The sequence below is a fragment of the Manis javanica genome, chromosome 7 (genome assembly GCF_040802235.1).
Source record: "Manis javanica isolate MJ-LG chromosome 7, MJ_LKY, whole genome shotgun sequence".
NCBI classification, from domain to species: domain Eukaryota; kingdom Metazoa; phylum Chordata; class Mammalia; order Pholidota; family Manidae; genus Manis; species Manis javanica.
Window position 1 is genome coordinate 68,900,880 of NC_133162.1, and position 26,022 is coordinate 68,926,901.

Genomic DNA, 26,022 nt, shown 5'->3' on the forward strand with positions numbered 1-26,022 from the left:
TCTTTTTTCTTTTTTCTTGCTTAAATCTCCCTTCCCTGAAGCAATGGAGGAAGGATGGAAGGAACTACTAGTAACAGAGATTACACCGAGTAAATTCCTGCAGCTACTTAGTTTTTCTTTATTTATTCAAGTGCTCTCTCTGGACCAGGAAAAATCCTTAAATCTGTAATATAAAGACAAACTAAGCATTATCTTTGTATTAGGTTGCTTATAGTCATTTGGGGGAAGATGGGCAAGTAAACGAACAACTATAATAATTAGGGTCTGTTGAAACTTAAAGTATATAAACACAAAACACTCAGTGAAAGACGATTTCTATTGAAGACATTTTGTTGGAAAATGCATCTTTCTGACAGTTTTTGAAATGAGCCATTGTAAATGAATACAGTTCACCAGAATGCATGTGAGCAGCATGAAGCTTCGGAGTTGCTGAGGGAGTATGGAGGTGTAGGGCTGGAGAAGCAGACTGGGGCTGGATCATTCATGGTGGATTGGCATGGCATGCTCGGCAAGGTGGAGAGTTTTCTGTGGGTGACAGTGGCATGATTTAATGAAATTTAATAAATTTCATTTAATTTAATGAAAGATATCTCTTTAATGAGATATCTAGGAAATACATATAGAGAATTATTAAGACTATAGAAGAAGGTAGTGGGAGGAAGAGAATAAGAACTTCAAAGTACCTGGATTTGACTAATGTTTCCCACCTTGAACAAATTAATCCATCTCTCTGAATCTCGGTTTTCTCATCTGTAAAATACCATACCTAGGAAGGATACTATGAGAATAAGTGGGAGGATATCATATTGACTTTCAAGTATATCATTTGTAGATGGTAGTTTCAAGGAATAATGTTGTAGATTGTTCATTTGCCTTGCAAATGTCTAAGTGATATAAAATTAGAATTTTGTAAATTCATTCAAACTCACTTTCTAACATGTGTGCACCATTTTAAAAAGGTTATCTCACTAATAGGATGTGCAGCAGAGTAATTATTTCCATTCAGATATCTAGGAAATACATATAGAGAATTATTAAGACTATAGAAGAAGGTAGTGGGAGGAAGAGGATAAGAACTTCAAAGTACCTGGATTTGACTAAGTTCCCAGCTAATTATGGGCAAAATTAGATAATGGTCTTTTCCATGATTTTAATAAAGGAGCTTCCTTTGGTTTTTCTGCACTACTAAGAATAATCCAGCTACTCTGGGGGAAGCCATTATTGGGAAAAGGCTCTGCCAGTTTAATTTCCATTTCTTGATTTCTATTAAATAAAGGAAGCTTACATTAGCCCTTATGTTATTAACTGCTTAATGGATTTAGAAAGCAGGTAGGAAAAGAAGAATTGTTCTTTGCATTTAAATGAGACAAAAAAACACTCTCAGCTGATTATGCATTTAGGGAAAATAATTTTCATTCTATTGCTACATTTTAAGTCTGCAGAAGTAATAAATTAATCCATTAGTGAGCCCAAGTGTTTCATCTGTTGTGCTCATTATCAAGTATTCCCAGGTGTTCAGGTATTTATAAGCATAAATTGATGTGACTTTTAAACTTGGTAACAGAAATATCCAGCATAAGGATTATAAGCTATGAAACTATTCCCATATTAGTGCATTTTATTGAAAAAATAAACACAAAATTTATGGAATTAAATACTAAATTAAGATGTTCCCCAGTATTGTAATGTATTTTCTTGTCAGAATGGAACAATTAAACATAAATAACAATAGAGACCAGAAGGTTGCCACATTTCTTTCCCAGTTGCCTAATTTTGTTATCATTTTAAAAACAAAGTACCAAATATCAGGCGTCATGAATATGTGTATTTAAACAAATAAATCGATTGATTTATCCAGATACTCATTACCATTCATTGCGTGTGTTCAGACAACAAAAATGCTTTGATGGGGCACATCTGGAAGGAACTGGTATTGCTGAATGAATGACCACAAGGTAGAATTGAAAGAGCAAAGTGTTACTGGCCAGGACACCTCTCAGGGAGTTGTGTGAGCAGAGTCTGAAAAGATGAACAAGAGAGCGCAGTGCTTCCAGCTATGTGGAGCTCTAAAAAGCATGTGTGTTGAATCACCTGCATTCATTCTAAAGGTGGGGCTCAGTGTGTGTATGGAAAGAGGCAGGGGAGGAGCCCAGGAGTGGAGAACCTGATGGCCAGGCGTGGCGATGGATGAAAGCCTTGTGCAAGCTTTTCTCTGCAACTCTAGTGGCTATCAGTGCTCGTTTCTTTTCTTTCACGACATTAAAATAAGAATTTATGTGCATAGCCATGTATGTGAAGGCCTCAAGTGACTGAAGTGGGAGAATGGGAAAAGACTTTACTATTTCTTTTCTTTCTTTCTTCCCTGCAGGCAATTCACAATTCAATGAAGAATAAACTATGTAACTCTGAATACAGAGCCTATGTGTGCAGGTGTATGTGTGCGTGAATTTTAATGGAAACCTACTGGAAATGCCCAGAAAATATGGAAGGCTAAGGTGGAAAATATAGCCTGAGAGAAATAATAATAGTTTTCAAACATTTTGTTTTTTAAAATAACACAAAAGTATAGTTAAGTGAAAAAACATTAGTGGGATTATGAGAAAAGTTTAAGTAGCATTTACTTATTATCTGCTATTTGGAAAGCACTGAAGAACTGAAGGAGGGGCAGTGGGGAAGGTCCCAGGTTAACTGACTAGTTACAATACAGATATATCACTCCTACTTGTAATTGGGGACATAATAATCCTATTTCCTAAATGCAGATCCCATTGTCATTCATAGAAAATGGAGACGCAATGTTATTTCAGGCAATCAGAGACATCTTCAGGTGGGGTGGGCTTTGAAAGATGGAAAGAGTAGGGGGAACATTTGGGAGTCCATGAGAAAAGACATTCAAGGTTAGTGGGATGGCTGGGAAAAAATGAGGTGTGTGCGTACAGGGCCTATTTAGGGAAGTGCTGGCAGAACAGAATACTTAAGAAAGTTAAGGGAAAGGTGTGATTATTTTTTCTTATTTTTTAGTGATTTCCTGCAGGAAATGTCAGTTACCTCTTGCATTTGAAAAGTATTTGTAATACAACTTTCCATAAAAGTGAATACTTTCACATAAAACAAAATAGAGCAAACAATGCCAGACAGGCATTCACAATGCCAAGCCTGCCATTCAAAGGCTACAGTTGCCTGCCAGTCATGACGAGCCCAACCTGAAGAGTAGTTTCAGGTCGGTTTTGTTTTGTCCCACACCATTCCTTGATCATTTAAGAACAGATTTCCAACACAGATGGGTTTTGGGGGTTTTTCTGCCCCCAGTCCTGAAACAGTTGCTCCAGCCTGCCATGAATTGCACACTCAGAGGCTGCTCATTTTCCTGAGTCCTAACCTAAACGTACCTCTCCCTGTTTATGACTTTAACTTGCCTCCTTAGAACCAGTTCTTTTTGCCACTTTCTTAACATGGACTTTGTCTGTCTTACTCCATCATGAATGAGCCTTTCTACCAGCTCCACTACATCCTGCATTTGGGTATTCCAGATAAACACCTGGGTCAGTCGTTTCAGGACCCAGAATCTTCTACCTCACACAGGTCCCTTGGGAAATATTTCTCTTTAGATCCTCTCTTTTGGTAAATGGGCAGCAAAAGATCCCTTTATCAGGATCTCCATGTTACCAAAGCTGTCATCTCTGTTGGGAGCTGGGGATTAATCACTTTGCCTCTTGGTGAGAGGATTGTAGCTCAGAGTAATGTTTCTTAAAATGTGTTCATCATTCCATCATTTTATGAATTAGTATTTTTATGATAATGTTATAATTGAATTTGGGAGAATAGTTAAATGCATAGTATTAAAACAATTTGTCCAAAGTCTTTAATTAATTAGTGTGGCAACTACAAACACATAACAATGCTGATTACCATGTACACCTTTATTTCCTTTCTTTTGTTTATTTCTTTTTGTCGAGTAGACTTCCTCTCATTTTATGGTAATCCTTAACTCTGTTAACCATTATCTTTTCTGTATGTCTTCACTGATATGAAAGTAGATGGAAGTTGAAGAGTTAGACTTTTGAAAATGTCACACAACAGCTAGTTCAAAGATTGCTTAAATGGTTTGAAATCTTTAAAGAGAAAATCCTTAATAGCATATATAATAGCAGTTTCATTATCATGAAAATTGTAATATTTTTTCCTGATAATTGACTACTTGTTCAAGTGAGTCTTCCATCACATACAAAAATCATGTGACAAAAGATGTACATATGTTGGACCATTAAAGATAGTAATCTGGTAATTTTTGAACTCCAGAATTATAGACTCATGTAATTAAATGTACTCTGACTTGGGGGAATTTTCTAGAAACATTTGTAGATACTGTTTCATTCAGTATCAAGATTTGCCACCAGAGGTGTCAAGTTCTTGGAATCCTCAAAAACTAAACTGACAGAAAGCAGGCTGGCTATGCTCTGAAGGAATCCAAATATCACATGCAGTTGGCAAAGGGGCTGGCCCAGATGGCATCTAATTCATTAAATAACTATTTATTGAGCATTTACAAAATGTCAGACTATGATAGGCTGGAGTGATAAATCAGTGAGCAAAAGAAACAATTACACTTCAGTCCCATGATTTAAGATATTTTTCCACTCTCAGAATCTAGGAATCTATAAATGTGACCTTTAGTTATTCACAGGAGCTTATTTTCTTCAGCTATTAAATGGGGATCAGTAGTACTACTTCTGAGGTAATTTTTTTAATCATATGAAATAATGTGTATAGAAATGCCCAGAGAAAACATGAGAAGCTGAGAAAAGTATAAGAAGATACTGGAGAAATTATTGTGAGCAATAGCCTCTGCATTCAGCTGTACACATTTACTATCATTAATTACATAACCAAACAGGCAGAGTATTGTTTTTGAATTAAGAAGTCTATACAATGACAATTCTTATTTAATTCCTCAATCAATAATTGGAAACATGAAATCAGAGTTCAATCTAATGCTCCAAGATGTTTTCACTGGAAAATGCTACCTGCTATTTAGACAAGAATCACCTTTTAGGAGCAGCCTAAGCAAATGACCAGTTATAAACCTACATTGTAAACCTGTTGTAATATTTCATTTTATGGAGCAGTGTGTTCATGATGAGTTTGCACTGCCCAGACACGTAGGACAGTCTCCATGACTGCCTGCTTCTCCTCTTTTGATTTGAATAAACATTCTTATTTAGAGGAAGAAAAGATAATGTGAAACAGAGGTGTTTCTATTCAACAGGAATCAGCAATAGAGCTTTTGAGAAGAAAAATAAAGAGGCCGTGTTTCATAACAAGGCCCACCGAAAAGAAAATGCGTCTCTGTGCTTTTCTGGAAAAGTGGTTTTGCTTCTTTGTGATTGATGACCTGTCTGGCATGAGGCTGGCCACAGCAATAATGCCAGGGCTTACTCTCAACCATAGAAAATGTTGTCAGTTCTGATATGATGGATTGAGAGGGGAATTGGATTATGGAGCTGATATGGTCACAGAATGTCCTCTGATTTAGGCACATGGTACAGGGTGATTTTGTGTAAAAATGACTTTAACTTCATTTTACAGGTACAGAGGAAAGACTAGAAAACACTGGACAAAAAATTAACAGGAATTACATTTAGGAGGTAGTAAGAGAGATGTTAATTTATTTTTATTAATGTATTTTTTTTTACTTTCCAAATTTTATTCATGAACATGTATAAATTATAAAATCAAATATATATGTACTGATAAAAATAAAACTATATATTTAATGAGATAGCATAATTTATGAAGGGAGCATTGAGTTTAGAATCTAACCTATATTCATACTTTAACTCTTGCATTAAGTTAACTAGTAAAAGGATAGCATGATAATATCCTTGCTTCTTTTAGGACAACAGTGCTTAGAAAGGAACTTGTCTGCGTCACCTTACCTGTGTGCTCACATCTTTACCAGCTCTCCTTCTCTGCCTTTGTAGGACCTATGGCCTGCGGATTCAGTTGTGGCTGCTACCCTGTACCCAGTTGCCACATTCTCTTGACTGCCTCATGTTATTTCCTCCTAATGACACAGTTACTCTGTTCTGGTACCTTATGGTGAACCCTATTCCCCCATCCTTTGACCCCATAACTTGATTGAAACATACATAGTCAGTGGATGTCATGTGTTGCTTCCAGACTGAAACTTCCCTTAGCAATCACAGCCAGGTCCACCCTTAGCCCCTGCTGTCCTCCTAATCAGAAACCTTGGAGTCTCTCCCAGGCTTTTCTTCTTTACCTGACTTGTTGTAATTAACTGGACATGCATACCAATGACTCAATATATGACATCTCATAACCCTCTCCATGATCTTACCTGGGAGCAGGCAGAATACACAGACTCATTGAAGAAACATGAGGCAATTATGTCTTTACAGCGATTTCAGAAACTACTAGAGAATGATAAGCTCAGGTAATAGGGGTCAGCAAACATTCAGGGCCCAGCTTACCATCTTCATAAATCCAATTTTGTCTTCTCTTTTGGGATGAGCTATCTCTTCCTAAAGTGCCACCAGTCAAAAGGCATTTGACAAGAATCTGTGGGTGGAATCCACAGTGACAGATTTCAGGTCTATTGTTAAGATAAGCCATTATAACTGGCATGTTTTATAGCCCAGTGGCTGGTTTACTCCCCACTGATACAGTACATGTTTCCCAGAGTGAGTACCAAAGATCACTAATCCCATGGGATGCTCTGTGGTATAGTAGTTGTTTACATCAAGTTGGAAACACTGCCTAGTGACCACCACCAGGAGAGTCTTGGCACACATATTGTGAAGGTTTTTAGGCATTGTTGCAGTGGAGAAACCTGTTGAACTTTAAGCCAGTGTTCTAACTTTTTAAAACATTTTCAACTCAAATCTCATCTCACCCTAAGATTGGAATCAAGCCAAGGATTCTTTCACTTGCTCTTCCACATCCTGCTCACACTGAGGAAGCTGTTGGTAGCCTCCATGTGTCTGTCAGCATATAAAAAAGAGACTTTGAATTGTTCACACAGAGGAACCAGGGATACTTTGAAACCATGTGAGCCTTGAATTTCCAGGAGTTTTGACTGCATGAAATACTAGGTTTATCTCCCCAGTCACCTATGTAGACAGTACATTTTTTTTTCTTTTGGTATCATTAATCGACAATTACATGAGCAACATTATGGTTACTAGACTCCCCCCATTATCAAGTCCCCGCCACATACTCCATTACAGTCACTGTCATCGGCGTAGTAAGATGCTATAGAATCACTACTTGTCTTCTCTGTGTTGCACAGCCCTCCCCGTGCCCCTCCTACATTATGTCTGCTAATCGTGATGCCCCTTTCCCCCCTTGTACCTCCCTTCCCACCCATCCTCCCCAGTACCTTTCCCTTTGGTAACTGTTAGCCCTTTCTTGGGTTCTGTGAGCTAGACCTTACATCTTAAGAATATTCCAGGTCTACAGCAGGGCTGCTGGCATTTGTTAACTATATGTTGCCGATTTTCAAATTATTTGGCTCACCATTTGGCACCTATTCAGACACAACACTATATATCACTTGCCGTACGTACAAGCAGATAACTTCAGTTAGGTCAGCCTTGTCGTGAAGAAACCTCCCTAGTAATAAGCAGTGGAGAAATATTAATGATTGGCCACTTTGGTTCCTTGAAAAGAGGGAAACCTCCTCCACAATGTTTATATTCTGTACTTTATTAAAAAACTAAGGATGAGGAAGTAAATAGTGGTGCTTCTATGGTGCCTGAGAATATGTGAAAACTTTTTTTTTCTCTGAAGTGGATTGAATAGCTCCTCCCTGAGCTCATTACCTCAGTAATTTGTAAAAATTAACCTTTCTTCATAGGGAGGGTATATGTAAACTCATGGCTGAGAGGCAAGGTGCTTCTGCAAAACTGTGTTCCCACCACTTACCAGCAATGTGATTATGGAAAGTTTGTTTACTTCTCTGTGCCTCTGTTCCTCATCTGTAACAATGAGGATAATGACAACTTTGTAAGTTTCTGAAAGATGATGCTTAAGAGCAGTTCCTAACTAGCACATAGTAAGAGCTCAGTAAATGTCAGCCACTATTAATATCAAAAGGTGTGAATATTCTAAAATAACTGCAAAGTTTACTTATAAAAGTTAATCAAGCTGTTAAAAAGCTAGAAATGATACATTCTAATACATGTCATAGGGGAAATCAAACTGTGTTAAGCTTAAGCTATGTGCCTCCTCTTCCACCCCAGGATCTTGGCATTTGTTACTTGGCAGTTCTTGCTACATGGTTTGTTGAGTGAATGAATAAATGAATGAATGATTGATTATTTCCCACCACATGCCCCTTGCTGTTTCATGCAGGCCTAAATATCCCTAGAAAGGTTGTTTGCTTTAAGAAAAGAGCTAGTGAAGGGTTGAGAAATATTGCAGTTTATTTACTGAATATGACTCAATTGACAAAATTAATTGCTTTTCTGTCATGTTCTTCATGGATTTTCATTGATCCTTTTGTATGAAACAAACCCTGTCAGTATCTTTAGACCTGCAATAATGATCACTGTCTTTAGCATTTTAATAAAGGAATGGAAATGTGTGTGTGAGCATATGAGAGAGATTTTAAATAATCTAGCTTGTTATGGGTATGTTTCAGTAGTGTCAGTTTTCACGAATGTCATTATAAAAATTAATAAATAAGTTCCCTATTAAAATACAAGAACATAAACTGCACGTTGCTTAACAGTATTTCTGAGAATTACAACTAGTAATTAGATGTGACTTTCCTGTTATGTTAAGGAGAGACAGATTTCCTTTTCCTTAAGAAATCTACTTACTCCTTTCAGTGTTTAAATAGTTTTCAAATTCTGATTTCTCTTGTATTGATCATGGATTCATTGTGGCTTAAAGTATTCAGATAGCCCTCAAATTTATCAACTGTGCCACTTACTACAATTCCCAGATTCACAAAGCCTGATTCTCCATGTCGTCTATCACATAGAGAGGTGAAGCAGCCAGGCTTGAGAGAAAAATAGGGAGTAGCCATTGATTATACTTGCCAGAAAAACAGACAACAGCCAGCCATTTCTGAGCCATCTTAGCTGCACTAGAAAGTTCTTGTTCAACCAGGCAGGGGCTAATGGCTTGCTAATTACAGGCAAATTCATAGAGACAGAATGTAGACTAGAGTGTATCAGGGGCTGGAGGGAGGGAAAAATGGGAAATTAAGTGCTTAGTGGGTAGTTTATTTTTGGAGTGATAGAAAACTCTTGGAAATATAGTGGTGATAGCTGCACAACTCTGTTAATGTCATTATTGCCAATGAAAATGGTTAAAATGACAAATTTTATTTATTTTATATATTTATACATAAATTTTATATTATATATAACCCAATACAATTAAAAAATGAATTATTTACAAATAAGAAAAGCACTGAAATAGTCGAGATAAATAAATCCATATTTTCTAAAAAGAAAAGCTTCTTTGCTAAATAGGGAGTTCATAAAAGGAAGCCTAGTAAATTAGTCTTAAAAAAAATACAGTTGGTTGTAGCAACACCTTTTTCTGTCATTTATTCTCATTTAAGAAACATATAACTACCACAGAAACCATCATTAAATAATGCAATGTATTTTAAAACTGAGTGATTAAAAGAAAGCACCCTTTAAAAAAATGAACCTCTAAGTTTGAATGCCTGGGCTTAGCCAGGCTTAGTTTATCACTTTTCTTGATCACAGACATTCAGCTGTCCACATGCACACAGAGCAGACATGAACCCATCTGCCATTACGTTTTTGACAGGAAGTGCTGGCAAGTTTAATTGTCATAGCACCAAAGGTCAGATAGACAGGATTTGTGCTCTGACCTGTCTCATGTAAGGCAAATGTAAGATTTCTAGTCTCACTGGAGCATAGCTTTCACACTTAACATATAAAGGAAAAAAATCCAGCATCATTTCTTTTGTGCGAAGGTGAAGAGAACCTGGTTAAGGTCTGTCATGCAGAAGTTCTTTACTTACATATTATTATCATAGAGGTTCAAGTAAGTTTATATTGAACAGGTAATTATTCTACCTAAGACATTATGAGTTCTGAAAATAACTTTGGTCCTGGATATTCTTTGCATGTACAGTGTTTTTTTTTCTCTTTGGCTAAATTTATACTTAGCGTAACTGGTAATTTATGCAACATTATGTCAAGTAAGGTCCCAGGCTATTGGGAAATACCAATCAGTGTTAAGAGCACCTCTAATTGTTGGCAATCTGTAAATTATCTTTCTTAAGCAGACATGGTGGTTAAAACTGAAACACTTTTTCTTTTTTATTTGAAAGATCAGTCTTAGAAGCATCGATTGTGTTGTGGAAGTTTTTCTAATCTTTTTTTCTGTTTCCCTTTCTTACATGCTGACTTTGGTGTAGCAGACCACTTGGGAATTGAATTCATGGGTAAGACTAAAAATTTGCTGCTCGAATATCTGAGAAACGCTAAGTTTGATAATGAATATAGTGTTCTCCTTCCCCACCTGATTATAATCAAAATGTCTCATCAGATGCTATTAGTAGTAAAAAATGTTTTTCTCTATTTTTCACTAAGTAAAGGCTCAAAATGAAAGACTTAACTACCTATTGGGTAGGCAATTTAATGTTAAATGCAGCTCTGTCATCATACAGAAGTGGGATTTGGCTCCTGGCTTTGATTGTTTGCTGTAATTCTCAATTATCTATAAAACAGGGGTAATAATAGTTCTATTTTACTGCACTTATAAATTGCTTAGCATAAGGTCTACAAGGTGGCATCTTCAATAAATGATAGAAAGTGACGGTGATGGTTTAAAAATATCAGTTTTTGTTATTTTCTACCCTAATTCCTTTTCCTTTTGCATGATGAATGCTTTGGATACATTTTGGTATCAATCTTAATTTGGAGTATGGGCCATGTAAACATTTCCATTTACAAAACTAAAATACATTCTTTGAAAGTGTCTGTGGTGAGTGGCATGTTTTTTTTTCTTGCTTTTTATATTTTTTCTTTTTTTTTCTTTATTTTTTATTAGTTTTATTTTGGTATCATTAATCGACAATTACAGGAAGGACATTATGTTTACTAGGCTCCCCCCTTCACTAAGTCCCCCCCACATACCTGTTCACAGTCACTGTCCATCAACATAGTATGATGCTGTAAAATCACTACTTGTCTTTGTATTGCACAGCCCTCCCTGTGCCCCCCCACACTATACATGTTAATCGTAATGCTCCCTTTCTTTTTTCCCACCCTTATCCCTCCCTTCCCACCCATCCTCCCCAGTCCCTTTCCCTTTGGTAACCATTAGTCCATTCTTGGGTTCTGTGCTTCTGCTGCTGTTTTGTTCCTTCAGTTTTCTTTTGTTATACTCCACATATGAGTGAAATCATTTGGTGCTTGTCTTTCTCTGCCTGGCTTATTTCACTGAGCATAATACCCTCTAGCTCCATGCATGTTGTTGCAAATGGTAGGATCTGTTTTTTTCTTATAGCTGAGTAATATTCCATTGTGTATATGTACCACATCTTCTTTATCCATTCATCTACCGATGGACATTTAGGATTCTTCCGTATCTTGGCTATTGTAAATAGTGCTGCAATAAACATAGGGGTGCATCTGTCTTTTTCAACTGGAGTGCTGCATTCTTGGGGTAAATTCCTAGAAGTGGAATTCCTGGGTCAAATGATATTCCTATTTTGAGCATTTTCAGGAACCTCCATACTGCTTTCCACAATGGTTGAACTAATTTACATTCCCACCAGCAGTGTAGGAGGGTTCTTCTTTCTCTACAACCTCGACAACATTTGTTGTTGTTTGTCTTTTGGATGGTAGCCATCCTTATTGGTGTGAGACGATATCTCATTGTGGTTTTAATTTGCATTTCTCTGATGACAAGCGACGTGGAACATCTTTTCATGTGTCTGTTGGCCATCTGAATTTCTTCTTTAGAGAACTGTCTGTTCAGTTCCTCTGCCCATTTTTTAACTGGATTATTTGCTTTTTGTTTGTTGAGGTGTGTGAGCTCTTTATATATTTTGGATGTCAAGCCTTTATTGGATCTGCCATTTACGAATATATTCTCCCATACTGTAGGATACCTTTTTGTTCTATTGATGGTGTCCTTTGCTGTACAGAAGCTTTTCAGCTTGATATAGTCACATTTGTTCATTTTTGTATTTGTTTCCCTTGCCCGGGGAAATATGTTTAAGAAGAGGTCACTCATGTTTATGTCTAAGAGATTTTTTTTTTTTGAGAGGGCAACTCTCATGTTTATTGATCAAATGGTTGTTAACAACAATAAAATTCTGTATAGGGGACTCAATGCACAGTCATTAATCAACCCCAAGCGTATATCTCAACAATCTCCAATCTTCTGAAGCATAACAAATGAGTTCTTACATGGTGAACAAGGTCTTATATAGTGAATAAGTTCTTACATGGTAAACAGTGCAAGGGCAGTCATCACAGAAACTTTCGGTTTTGATCACGCATCATGAACTATAAACAATCAAGTCAGATATGATTATTCGTTTGACTTTTATACTTGATTTATATGTGAATCCCACATTTCTCCCTTATTATTATTATTATTATTATTTATTAATAAAATGCTGAAGTGGTAGGTAGATGCAAGATAAAGGTAGAAAACATAATTTAGTGCTGTAAGAGGGCAAATGTAGATGATCAGGTGTGTGCCTATAGACTTAAGTATTAATCCAAGCTAGACAAGGGCAACAAAACATCCACGGATGCAGAAGATTTCTCTCAAAACAGGGGGGGTGAGGTTCTAAGCCTCACCTCTGTTGGTCCCCAATTTCTCTTCTGATGGCCTCCCTGCGACTGTGCCTGTCTTAGGTTGTTCCTCCCTTGAGGAATCTTACCCATCTCTGGCTAACCAGTCATCTTTCAGGGCCATACAGGGAAATGTAAAGTTGGTAAGTGAGAGAGAAGCAATATTCTTTGAAAAGGTTAGCTTTTTACTTCTTTGCAGATTTATGCTCTGTGGCTTCTATGCCCAGCATTTGTCTTGAGGTATCTTTACCACTTGGAAGAATTATGATACTCGGTAATTTTCTATATGAGGCACTAATTCTACTAAAGGGTTGTAATTAGGAAGGAAGAAGAAAAGCTATAGAAGTAGCAGATGGAAGAAAACATGGGAAGATTGATTATTTCTTTGACATATCTTCTTGTAGAGTAACATAAGCATGTATAGGTTTTAAACTACTAATTAAATTGTGCACATACCTTAACATAGTAGGAATATAGCTACATAACAAAAGCAGACCTACAATTACCAGCCATATCCAGTGAAACCAAGAAAACCAGTTAGGTACCCTAGGCATTTGTGAAAACTTATCAATGATATGATGGATATTATCTAACAGAACTTGAATAGTTTGAGAAAAATCAGACAAATTAAAACAACACATTCCTGGGAACTGTTCACATCCCATGTGTTCTTTTAACAGTAGATAGTCTATAGTTGGAAGATTTTGGAGCACTGCAACTTGCACTTCTCCTAATTCTTGGTTGAGTTCCAACAGTATAGATCCAGTCAAATTTGTTGTTTTACTGTATGCACAGGCCAGCTTAGATATCTCCTTCATGATTCCAATGGCAAGTCCAGGAACCGGTGGGATGACTGCAACTACAACTGCAGCAGCGCCAGGGTCTTTGTTGAAGTTTTTTGATGTTCATCTTCTGGAATGACTCTTCCAGAGGATGTTGATGTTGGAAGTTCTTCATATCGTATCTTAATTTGTTTTCTGTGTAGCCAAATTAGGCTTTGATTCTCTGTATAAACACAAACAAACCCTTTGCCCACACTTTGATATGACCTTTATACCATTGTGAGGAACCTATTGGAGATCACCACACAGGAACTGCTTTTTTTTTTTTAAGAGAAAGGAATATTATCAGAAAAATGTACTTCCATAGCTGATCATCTGACACCCTTTGAAAGATCATAATTAAGGATATGTAAAGCATGCACTAATCGTTGATTTGCAGTTAGTTTTATCCTATCAGGGAGTAATCCCCCTTTTCTTTCTCTTTTTTATTTTATTTTTTGTTATCATTAATCTACAATTACATGAAGAATATTATGTTTACTAGGCTCTCCCCTATACCAAGTATCCCCCACAAACCCCATTACAGTCACTGTCCATCAGCATAGCAAAATGTTGTAGAATCACTAATTGTCTTCTCTGTGTTGCACTGCCCTCCCCTTTCTCCCACCACCCATTATGCATGCTAATCATAATACCCCCTTTTCTCTTCCCCCCCTTATCCCTCCCTACCCATCCATCCTCCCCAGTCCCTTTCCCTTTGGTACCTGTTATTCCATTCTTGGGTTCTGTGATTCCGCTGCTGTTTTGTTCCTTCAGTTTTTCCTTTGTTCTTATACTCCACAGATGAGTAAAATCATTTGATATTTCTCTTTCTCCACTTGGCATATTTCACTGAGCATAATACCCTCTAGCTCCATCCATGTTGTTGCAAATGGTAGGATTTGTTTTCTTCTTATGGCGGAATAATGTTCCATTGTGTATATGTACCACATCTTCTTTATCCATTCATCTACTGATGAACACCTCGGTTGCTTCCAATTCTAAATAGTGCTGCAATAAATATAGGGGTGCATTTGTCTTTTTCAAACTGGAGTGCTGCATTATTAGGGTAAGTTCCTAGGAGTGGAATTCCTGAGTCAAATGGTAAGTCTATTTTGAGCATTTTGAGGAACCTCCATACTGCTTTCCACAATGGTTGAACTAATTTACATTACCACCAGCAGTGAAGGAGGGTTCTCCTTTCTCCACAACCTCACCAACATTTGTTGTTGTTTGTCTTTTGGATGGTAGCCATCCTTACTGGTGTGAGATGATATCTCATTGTGGTTTTAATTTGCATTTCTCTGATGACAAGCGACGTGGAGCATCTTTTCATGTGTCTGTTGGCCATCTGAATTTCTTTTCTGGAGAACTGTCTGTTCAGGTCCTCTGCCCATTTTTTAATTGGATTATTTGTTTTTTGTTTGTTGAGGCATGTGAGCTCTTTATATATTTTGGATGTCAAGCCTTTATCAGATCTGTCATTTACAAATATATTCTCCCATACTGTAGGATACCTTTTTGTTCTATTGATGATGTCTTTTGCTGTATAGAAGCTTTTCAGCTTAACATAGTCCCACTTGTTCATTTTTGCATTTGTTTCCCTTTCCCGGGGATATATGTTCAAGAAGAGGTCACTCATGTTTATGTCTAAGAGATTTTTGCCTATGTTTTTTTCTAAGAGTTTTATGGTTTCATGACTTACATTCAGGTCTTTGATCCATTTTGAATTGACTTTTGTGTATGGGGTTAGACAGTGGTCCAGTTTCATTCTCTTATATGTAGCTGTCCTGTTTTGCCAGCACCATCTGTGGAATAGACTGTCATTTCGCCATTGTATGTCCATGGCTCCTTTATCAAATATTAATTGACCATATATGTTGGGGTTAATGTCTGGAGTCTCTAATCTGTTCCACTGGTCTGTGGCTCTGCTCTTGTGCCAGTACCATATTTTCTTGATTACTATGGCTTTGTAGTAGAGCTTGAAGTTGGGGAGTGAGATCCCCCTGACTTTATTCTTCCTTCTCAGGATTGCTTTGGCTATTCGAGCTCTTTGGTGTTTCCATATGAATTTTTGTTCCAGTTCGTTGAAGAATGTTGCTGGTAATCTGATAGGGATTGCATCAAATCTGTATATTGCTTTGGGCAGGATAGCCATTTTGACGATATTAATTCTTCCTAGCCAAGAGCATGGGATGAGTTTCCATTTGTTAGCATCCCCTTTAATTTCTCTTAAGAGTGTCCAGTAGTTTACAGGGTATAGGTCTTTCACTGCTTTGGTTAGGCTTATTCCTAGGTATTTTATTCTTTTTGATACAATTGTGAATGGAGTTGTTTTCCTGATTTCTCTTTCTATTGGTTCATTGTTAGTATATAGGAAAGCCACAGATTTCTGTGTGTTAATTTTGTGTTCTGCAACTTTGCTGTATTCCGATATCAGTTCTAGGAGTTTTGGAATGGAGTCTTTAGGGTTTTTTTTATGTACAATATCCTGTCATCTGCAAGTAGTGACAGTTTAACTTCTTCTTTATCAATCTGGATTCCTTGTATTTCTTTGTTTTGTCTAATTGCCATGCCTAGGACCTCCAGTACTATGTTAAATAACAGTGGGGAGAGTGGACATCCCTGTCTTGTTCCCCATCTCAGTGGAAAAGCTTTCAGCTTCTCGCTGTTCAGTATGATGTTAGCTGTGCGTTTATCATATATGGCCTTTATTATGTTGAGGTACTTGCCCTCTATACCTGTTTTGCTGAGAGTTTTTATCATGAAAGGATGTTGAATTTTGTCAAATGCTTTTTCAGCATCTATGGAGATGATCATGTGGTTTTTGTCCTTTTTGTTGATGTGGTAGATGATGTTTATGGATTTTCGAATGTTGTAACATCTTTGCATCCCTGGGATAAATCCCACTTGATCATCGTATATGATCCTTTTGATATATTTTTGAATTTGGTTTGCTAATATTTTATTGAGTATTTTTGCATCTACATTCACCAGGGATATTGGTCTGTTATTTTCTTTTTTGATGGGGTCTTTGCCTGGTTTTGGCATTAGGGTGATGTTGGCTTCATAAAATGAGTTTGGGAGTATTCCCTCCTCTTCTATTTTTTGGAAAACGTTAAGGAGAATAGGTATTATATCTTCTCTGTATGTCTGATAAAATTCCGAGGTAAATCCGTCTGGCCCAGGGGTTTTGTTCTTGGGTAGTTTTTTGATTACCGTTTCAATTTCTTTGCTCGTAATTGATTTGTTTAACTTTTGTGTTTCTTCCTTGGTCAATCTTGGAAGGTTGTATTTTTCTAGGAAGTTGTCCATTTCTTCTAGGTTTTCCAGATTGTAAGCATATAGGTTTTCATAGTAGTCTTTAATATTCTCTGTATTTCTGTGGAGTCTGTCATGATTTTTCCATTCTCATTTCTGATTCCGTTGATGTGTGTTGATTCTCTTTTTCTCTTAATAAGTTTGGCTAGAGGCTTATCTATTTTGTTTATTTTCTCAAAGAACCAGCTCTTGGTTCGTTGATTTTTGCTATTGTTTTATTCTTCTCAATTTTGTTTATTTCTTCTCTAATCTTTATTATGTCCCTCCTTCTGCTGACTTTAGGCCTCATTTGTTCTTCTTTTTCCAGTTTCAATAATTGTGATGTTAGACTATTCATTTGGGATTGTTCTTCCTTCTTTACGTGTGCCTGGATCACTATATACTGTCCTCTTAAGACTGCTTTCGCTGCGCCCCACAGAAGTTGGGGCTTTGTGTTGTTGTTGTCATTTGTTTCCATATATTCCTTGATCTCTATTTTAATTTGTTCATTGATCCATTGATTATTTAGGAGCGTGTTGTTAAGCCTCCATGTGTTTGTGAGCCTTTTTGTTTTCTTTGTAGAATTTATTTCTAGTTTTATACCTTTGTGGTCTGAAAAGTTGGTTGGTAGAATTTCAATCTTTTTGAATTTACTGAGGGTCCTCATGTGGCTAGTATGTGGTCTATTCAGGAGAGTGTTCCATGTGCACTTGAGAAGAATGTGTATCCTGTTTCTTTTGGATGTAGAGTTCTATAGATGTCCATTAGGTCCACCTGTTCTAGTGTGTTGTTCAGTGCCTCCGGTTCCTTACTTATTTTCTGCCCAGGCGATCTATCCTTTGGGGTGAGTGGCGTGTTGAAGTTTCCTAAAATGAATGCATTGCATTCTATTTCCTCCTTTAGTTCTGTTAGTATTTGTTTCACATATGCTGGTGCTCCTGTGTTGGGTGCATATATATTTATAATGGTTATATCCTCTTGTTGGACTGAGCCCTTTATCATTATGTAATGTCATTCTGTAATATCTCTTGTTACTTTCTTTGTTTTGAAGTCTATTTTGTCTGATACTAGTACTGCAACCCCTGCTTTCTTCTCTCTATAGTTTGTATGAAATATATTTTTCCATCCCTTGACTTTTAGTCTGTGCATGTCTTTGGGTTTGAGGTGAGTCTCTTGTAAGCAGCATAAAGATAGGTTTTGTTTTTTTATCCATTCTGTTACTCTGTGTCTTTTGATTGGTGCATTCAGTCCATTTACATTTAGGGTGACTGTTGAAAGATTTGTACTTATTGCCATTGCAGGCTTTAGATTCGTGGTTACCAAAGGTTCAAGGGTAGCTTCTTTACTATCTTACTGCCTAACTTAGCTCACTTATTGAGCTGTTATATACACTGTCTGGAGATTCTTTTCTTCTCTCCCTTCTTATTCTTCCTCCTCCATTCTTTATATGTTGGTTGTGTTATTCTGTGTTCTTTTGTGTTTCCTTTAACTGCTTTTAGTGGGTAGTTGACTTTATTTTTTGCCTTTAGTTATTATTTGGTTGGTCTGCTTTCTTTGCTGTGATTTTATTTTCTCTGGTGACATCTGTTTAGTCTTAGGAGTGCTTCCATGTAGAGCAGTCCCTCTAAAATAACTTGTAGAGGTGGTTTGTGAGAAGCAAATTCCCTCAACTTTTGCTTGTCTGGGAATTGTTTAATCCCTCCATCATATTTATATGATAATCGTGCTGGATACAATATCCTTGGTTCAATGCCCTTCTGTTTTATTGCATTAAATATATCATGCCATTCTCTTCTGGCCTGTAAGGTTTCTGTCGAGAAGTCTGATGATAGCCTGATGGGTTTTCCTTTATAGGTGACCTTTTTCTCTCTAGCTGCCTTTAAAACTCTTTCCTTGTCCTTGATCCTTGCCATTTTAATTATTATGTGTCTTGGTGTTGCCCTCCTTGGGTCCTTTCTGTTGGGAGTTCTGTGTATTTCCGTGGTGTGTTTGATTATTTCCTCCCCCAGTTTGGGGAAGTTTTCAGCATTTATTTCTTCAAAGACACTTTCTATCCCTTTTTCTCTCTCTTCTTCTTCTGGAACCACTGTAATACGGATGTTGTTCCTTTTGCATTGGTCACACAGTTCTCTTAATATTGTTTCATTCCTGGAGATCCTTTTTTCTCTCTCTGAGTCAGCTTCTATGCATTCCTGTTCTCTGGTTTCTATTCCATCAATGGCCTCTTCATCTTATCCATTCTGCTTATAAATCCTTCCAAAGTTTGTTTCACTTCTGTAATCTCCTTCCTGGCATCTGTAATCTCCCTCCAGACTTCATCCCTTAGCTCTTGTATATTTCTCTGCTTCTCCGTCAGCATGTTTATGATTTTTATTTTGAATTCTTTTTCAGGAAGACTGGTTAGGTTTGTCTCCTTCTCTGGTGTTGTCTCTGTGATCTTGGTCTGCCTGTAATTTTGCCTTTTCATAGTGACAGAGATAGTTTGCAGAGCTGGCACGAGTGACAGCTGGAAGAATTTCCCTTCTTTTTGGTTTGTGGCCTTCCTCTCCTGGGAGAACAGCGACCTCCAGTGGCTTGTGCTGGTCAGCTGCATGCAGAAAGGGCTTCTGATTCTTGCCTGGCTTCTATGGAGTTTATCTCTGCTGTTGCTGTGGGCATGGCCTTCCTCGGGCTGCTGATCTGATGTGGTGGAGCCGCGTTGGAGGGGGAACGGCCAGGAGGCTATTTATCTCCGTGAGGGGCCTCCGTGCTCCCTGCTGCCCAGGGGGTTAGAATGCCCAGAGATCCCCAGATTCCCTGCTGCTGGATTAAGTGTCCCAGGATGCTTCTGTCCAGCGGTGGGTTCCCTGTCCCTTTAAGACTTCCAAAAAGCACTCGCTTTTCTTTGTCCCAGGTGCAACGTCTGCAGGGACCCACTCACAGGTCTTACTGTCCTGTTTCCCTAGTTTCCAGCACCTCATGCCTGTACTGTGTCTGCGCTCTGGTGAGGATGGGCTGGGGCTGGGTATTTAGCAGTCCTGGGCTCCCTCTACCTCCCCATTCTGACTCCTCTCCTCCCGCCAGGAGCTGGGGTGTGGGACACTTGGGTCCCGCCGGGCCGGGGCTTGTATCTTACCCCCTTCGCGAGGCGCTGTGTTCTCGCAGGTGTCGATGTGGTCTGGCTGTTGTCCTGTGTCTTCTGGTTTCTCTTTTAGGAAGAGTTTTCTTTGTTGTATTTTCAAAAATATATGTGGTTTTAGGATGAGATTTCCTCTGCTCTACTCACGCTGCCATCTTGGCTCTGCCTGCTGTCTAAGAGATTTTTTGCCTATGTTTTTTTCTAAGAGTTTTATGGTTTCATGATTTACATTCAGATCTTTGATCCATTTTGAATTGACTTTTGTGTATGGGGTTAGACAGTGATCCAGTTTCATTCTCTTACATGTAGCTGTCCAGTTTTGCCAGCACCATCTGTTGAAGAGACTGTCATTTCCCCATTGTACGTCCATGGCCCCTTTATCGAATTTTAGTTGACCATATATGTTTGGGTTAATGTTTGGAGTCTCTATTCTGTTCTACTGGTCTGTGGTTCTGTTCTTGTGCCAGTACCAAATTGTCCTGATTACTGTGGCTTTGTAGTAGAGCTTGAAGTTGGGGTGTGAGATCCCCCCCGCTTTATTCTTCCTTCTCAGGATTGCTTTAGCTATTCTGGGTCTTTGGTGTTTCCATATGAATTTTTGAACTATTTGTTCCAGTTCATTGAAGAATGCTGTTGGTAGTTTGATAGGGATTTTATTGAATCTGTATATTGCTTTGGGCAGGATGTCCATTTTGATGATATTAATTCTTCCTAGCCAGGAGCATAGGATGAGTTTCCATTTGTTAGTGACCTCTTTAATTTCTCTTAAGAGTGTCTTATAGTTTTCAGGATATAGGTCTTTCACTTCCTTGATTAGGTTTATTCCTAGGTATTTTATTCTTTTTGATGTGGGTGGCATGTTTTTAAAGCATGTGAATGCCTTCCACAGTAAGTATTTTCTATATTCATAGATAATTACTTTAAGAATGAAACATACTTTTCTGAGTCAATGTTAATAAGAAAAATGAATAGAAAACAAAATAAAAAGCATTCCTTCGGGTTGGCATGCATCATGATGCTAAACTGGAAAGATATGCAAAAGTAAAAACTACTGAAATTGAGAGGACCTGATCTTGAAATTAATTTATAATTCTCTGCTTGTTTGGCTCTTGTTGAACTTCAAATTTTTTCTTATACATGATATTTACATGAATACTTGCTTCCTAAGTGTATTTGTCTATTGTGATAAAATTTGTAAATTTACTTGTGTTCATTTATCCATTCACCCATTCTTTCAGCAAATATTTGCAAGTTCTCACTATAAGCAAAGAAAAAATGCAAAATGCTAGAGACAAAATAGTAAGTGAAAATGGACAAAAATACCTGGCTCAATGGAGCTTACAGTTTAGTAAGCTTATAGATCATCAAGTAAAAAAACTAATAAATATGAAATTGTTAGTTTCTTAACTTCCAGGCGAGATGACATTAGCATGGGCTACTGTGATAGTAAAAGATGTGGAGGAGAATGGATAGATATTTAGGATGTTGATAGCAACAAGTATTTGAGAGTAATTGATTATAAAGGTTAGGAAAGGGAGAGTATCAAGGATGAATACAGAGTTTATAGTTTGTGTCTTTAGTTAAAATATAGGCCCACTTACTGAAAAAAAAATACTGGAAGAGGAACACATTTATGGGAGATGTTTATTAGGTTATTTTTTGGAAATGTTGAGTTCTGGGTGCTTTTGATATATTTAAGAGAATATGTCGAGTTGGTAGGTGTATTGCTGGCAGTTTTGAGGTTAATTAGAGATTAGTGTTTGCATATTTATACTAGAATTGATCTTCCTTCTTGTGTGATATTATTCATTAGTGCTCTATTAATTGGATATTAGACCATAGAAAAAGCAGACAGCTCAATTCCTGTAGGTTTAGGGTTTTGTTAGATGTGAGGGAAAATCGTAAGGGGAATGACATTCAGAATAACAGTCAAATGAAGCTTCATGGAATGTAAGGTAAACATGGAAGAATGTGAAGAAAGGAAGGCTATTTGATGAATCAATGACTTGTCATCTTGGGAGTACTTGCACAGGCCATTGGCATGGAGAGAAGGATGTAGTTATATAGGCCAGGAATTACAGAAAATTATGGCCGTGGTCATGCAGTAGCATATAAATTGGTTGTTCAGAAGGACGTGTGGTTTGTACTTTCCTTATTTACTGATGGTGGCAGGGATTCACAGCATGGAGGTTGAGCATCAACAGTCACCTTCAGGATTGTGGGTAGTGGGGATAGTGGATAGAGAAATTTGCCCCACTGGACTCAGATGATTGCAGGCTTTGAGAACTGAGGCTCCAGAAGTTATATAGTAGAATGACTACCGATACAAAAAACACCTCATGCCAGTTGGGGTGGGGGGTGGGGGGTTAAGGTAGCCAAAGAAGTGGTTTGGCCATGGTTATAGTAAATGGAAATTGCTGCACCAATGTTAATTATTTCTACAAAAAATAAATGGACCTGTCAGTATCCTACTGGGCTTTCCCTGAGGACCTCCAGTGACACTGGTACCTTAGAGGAAACAATTTGCTATGGAACCAAGGTATGTATTAAGAGGTCTGTATTAAAACATTTGCAATAATTTAGTTACTGATAAGTGAAAAATAAGCAGTTATTATGTAGTTCATATGTGAATCTCAAGACTAAGGTTGCAGTGAGTCTTGCAAAAATTGGTGTAAATCATAGCTATAAAGCTTTACAGGGAATGAGTCTGCAGTGTGTGCATATTTGACTCCAGAGATGCAGATTGCCTTGGAGGGAAGGGGTTGGACAACAAGTCAGACTTCAAGTATGTATATAGACAATGGCAACTAATGCTAGATTAGAATGGTGAATAGGTTAGTGAATAAACTGTTTTCTCTGACCTCACTAATTCTAATTCACCTCCACAGTTTGCTTTAATTGAATAGGTAAATTCTGTTTGTTGCTTTGGGAATAAATATTTTCAGATTTAACCTGTGTTTTTAGAATCCATATGGGTAAAATTCCTTCCATTGAAAGTGCTATTATCCCAGTAATATGGCACCTCAGGGTATAAATTCAGGTGGGAAGCAGAAATGTAGGCATGGTCTTTGGAAACTTAATCATGTCAGTATGTGGGCATGCCTAAAGTGACCTGCGCCAGATCTGTTTTAACGAGTTCTAGAATACCTTTTTTTCTCAACTTTCACCATTCTCACTGTCGGCAGTGTCAACTTATCTTTCCTTGAGGTGGCACATGGTTCACAGGTGATGATTTGAAGCACACGTGCCTTGTCCCCAAGTGTTTGTATTTCCAGTGACCAAGTCTATTTGTACCCTTATTGATCAGATTCAAAACCTGAATACTTCATACAGTTTAAAAAATTCCTACTTATAGCAGGGAACTCCAAATCAAATGCTTCAAGAGCCCTATTATTATTTAATCAGCATATATTTATCACCTTGCTATATGCCAAACCTACAAGCTATTGAAGATGGTGATACGTAATCCACATCCTTTAATTCCCAAGAGCTCTGAAACTGAAAAGAGTGAAAGCTACATATAAGTGAGGAGATAAAATAAGTGGTATTAAAATGACTTGGCAAAATACAATGAAAGAAAAAAATGAATAAATGAATAAAGCAACTAAGTGGGCGCGGGTAGTTTAAAGACAGCTTCCTAGGGAAGGACACATTTAAGCTGTGTGCCAGCTGTAGTGGATGAACTGTACTGCTCGTGCCATAGTCCAAACTTACACTAACCCCACGGTACCTTTACATTAGGGTGAGCCATGCCATTGCAGTCCCTGTCTGGGTCTATAAGCTCCCTAGTGTCCCTACTTTAGGACTGGAAAGAGGATATCAACTTTAGTAAAAACACTTAACTGGAAAGCTGTTTTGAGTTGATTTATTAATTTTCAGGAATAATTATGCTATCAAATAAGCCATGCCAAACCTAATGTCCATGAAACCATCAGCATTCAAAAGGATTTTTCCTTAATTATACCCATGAATTTTCTTAATGATGCTTTGGGGATTGGTACAATGGAAATCTCAACAAGTCCTGCTCTGGAATATACTATCAGTCAAAAAATAAAGTTAACTGGTATAATTAGGGCAGGAATTTGAAGGTGCCTGAAAACACAAAATTGTATTTGTGATAAAAATTTAATATCAGAGTTTATATTAAGCCAGTAGTCAAACATATTTCTTGAATTTATATAAGCATGAGGGAAAATTGAGATTTTTAGAGTCAGATGTTCGAACTTTCCCTCAAGAAGTGAATAGATGAGGAAATGGAATAGACAAACTTCTTTGTAAACACAAGTATTCAATGGGAAATCCAACCAATCATCTGGATGAGACAGACGGCCAAAGGGCATGTCAGATTGGCCAAGTTTGGAAGGCACATTGATCATGAAGAGGGATTTCTCATCTGAGAAATATCTAGCTACTGTGTCAGGTGCTCAATCATGGAACATATCTCATTATAGCTAGTTGAGCTATTTGCTATGCAGCTATTTCTTTTGACAATGCCCTGATGCATTTGATGCTCTAGGCATCAAAGATATTTGTATAAAAGCAGGTGCAATGCCATTTGCAAGCATATTAGTATGGGAGATCTTTCATGCAAATTTCTTTGATTTTCAAATGGAAAAATAAAATAAACTGTCAACTCAATGTCTTGTTTGTGATTTGACATTGTTTAAGATAATGCAATACATTTATACAAAGTGCGATTGAGTAAACTCTAGTATATTTTTTAACTCAAAAGATTTATGGGACTTGGAACAAATCAAATTCTTAACTATAATCTGAAAAAGTTATTCTAAAATATTCTCTGTACTTGGAAGTTTAAAAGAAGAAGAAAAGAAACACTGAGTTTTCCATAAGGAAAGGCCTAGAAACGTGTTACGTTCAAACTCCATGATCTCAAATATGTGGTTAGGTTCAGAATTGATAGTTGTTGCTTAAAACTCTATTATATATTATTTCTTCATCTTCTCATGTAAAAAAAATTGTTCTACAATATTATAGTAAGCACTGAAGATAAATTTCCTGAGATGTGACCAGTTTCTAATTCTGTCTGGGTAATATGAGCTGGGAATATTTTCCTTAAAGCTACCTTGCTTATAATTAATGAGTTGGAATGTGTACCTTTAAATATCTCTCACATGTCAGTCAAATGAATTCATGGTGTATGCCCTAATTTGTGAACTGGCATTAGAGATATAGAAGTGAAGATCCTCTTTCTCTAGGCTAAAATTTCTGAATTATTTATTTGAAACAAAAATACTTAATTTATCTGAATATATCATGTTTTCTTATGAAATAAAATAAGAATTTATAAATTAATGTGTCTATGTATGTTTGTAGAGGGGATGTGATAGAAAATACTGTTTAATTTTTTATGTCCTTTGTCATATTAAACTACATGATCTATCAGATGTGTCAGAGAAATATGTTTACATTATTTAGTGCTTGACATGTACCACAAAGTTTACATTATCACAACTGAACTCTCAAAAAAATGCATACAATAGGATATATATATATATATATATATATATATATATATATCCTTACATTATAAATGACAAAACTGAGGTCTATTTAGCTGAAATATCTCATCCAAAGATCAAGGAAATGGCAAATACAGGATTTGAGCCTAAGTCTCTTCCTCAGGAGCTCTTGAGTTCTGCTGGTGACTGACTGCTGGGCATGTCACACAATAAGGGAATCGTGATTACTCAAAGAGGCACTCTGGCCATATTTCAAGTGGCAGTGCAGTTTGGTATCTAATCCTAAGGTTTGAAAGTAATGTTTTCCAAGTACCATGAGACCGTAAGAATCTTCAGTGGTAACACATTACCCAAGCCATGAGAAAATAAAAAAATGAACCAGATGTGGGTTTACAGCTTTATATTCAGAATTATAATTGCTAATGTACAAAATAATTGGCTCACATTGGCTGGTCATTGCCATCTGTCATGTAGGATAATCT

General features: G+C 37.2%; 1 protein-coding gene across 6 annotated transcripts in view; it reads left to right on the plus strand.

Annotated features, from left to right (window-relative positions):
* The window catches only part of NRG3 (neuregulin 3), a 1,059,087-nt gene that overhangs the window by 917,641 nt on the left and 115,424 nt on the right, over window positions 1–26,022 (plus strand). For 4 of the 6 annotated variants that reach the window (XM_073241095.1, XM_073241097.1, XM_073241096.1 and 1 more), the window contains exon 4: window positions 10,427–10,453. In XM_073241095.1, the coding sequence (XP_073097196.1) occupies window positions 10,427–10,453 (27 nt within the window). The remainder of the gene's footprint in view (window positions 1–10,426; window positions 10,454–26,022) is intronic. The other 2 variants (XM_037003102.2, XM_037003105.2) reach the window with 1 other exon arrangement.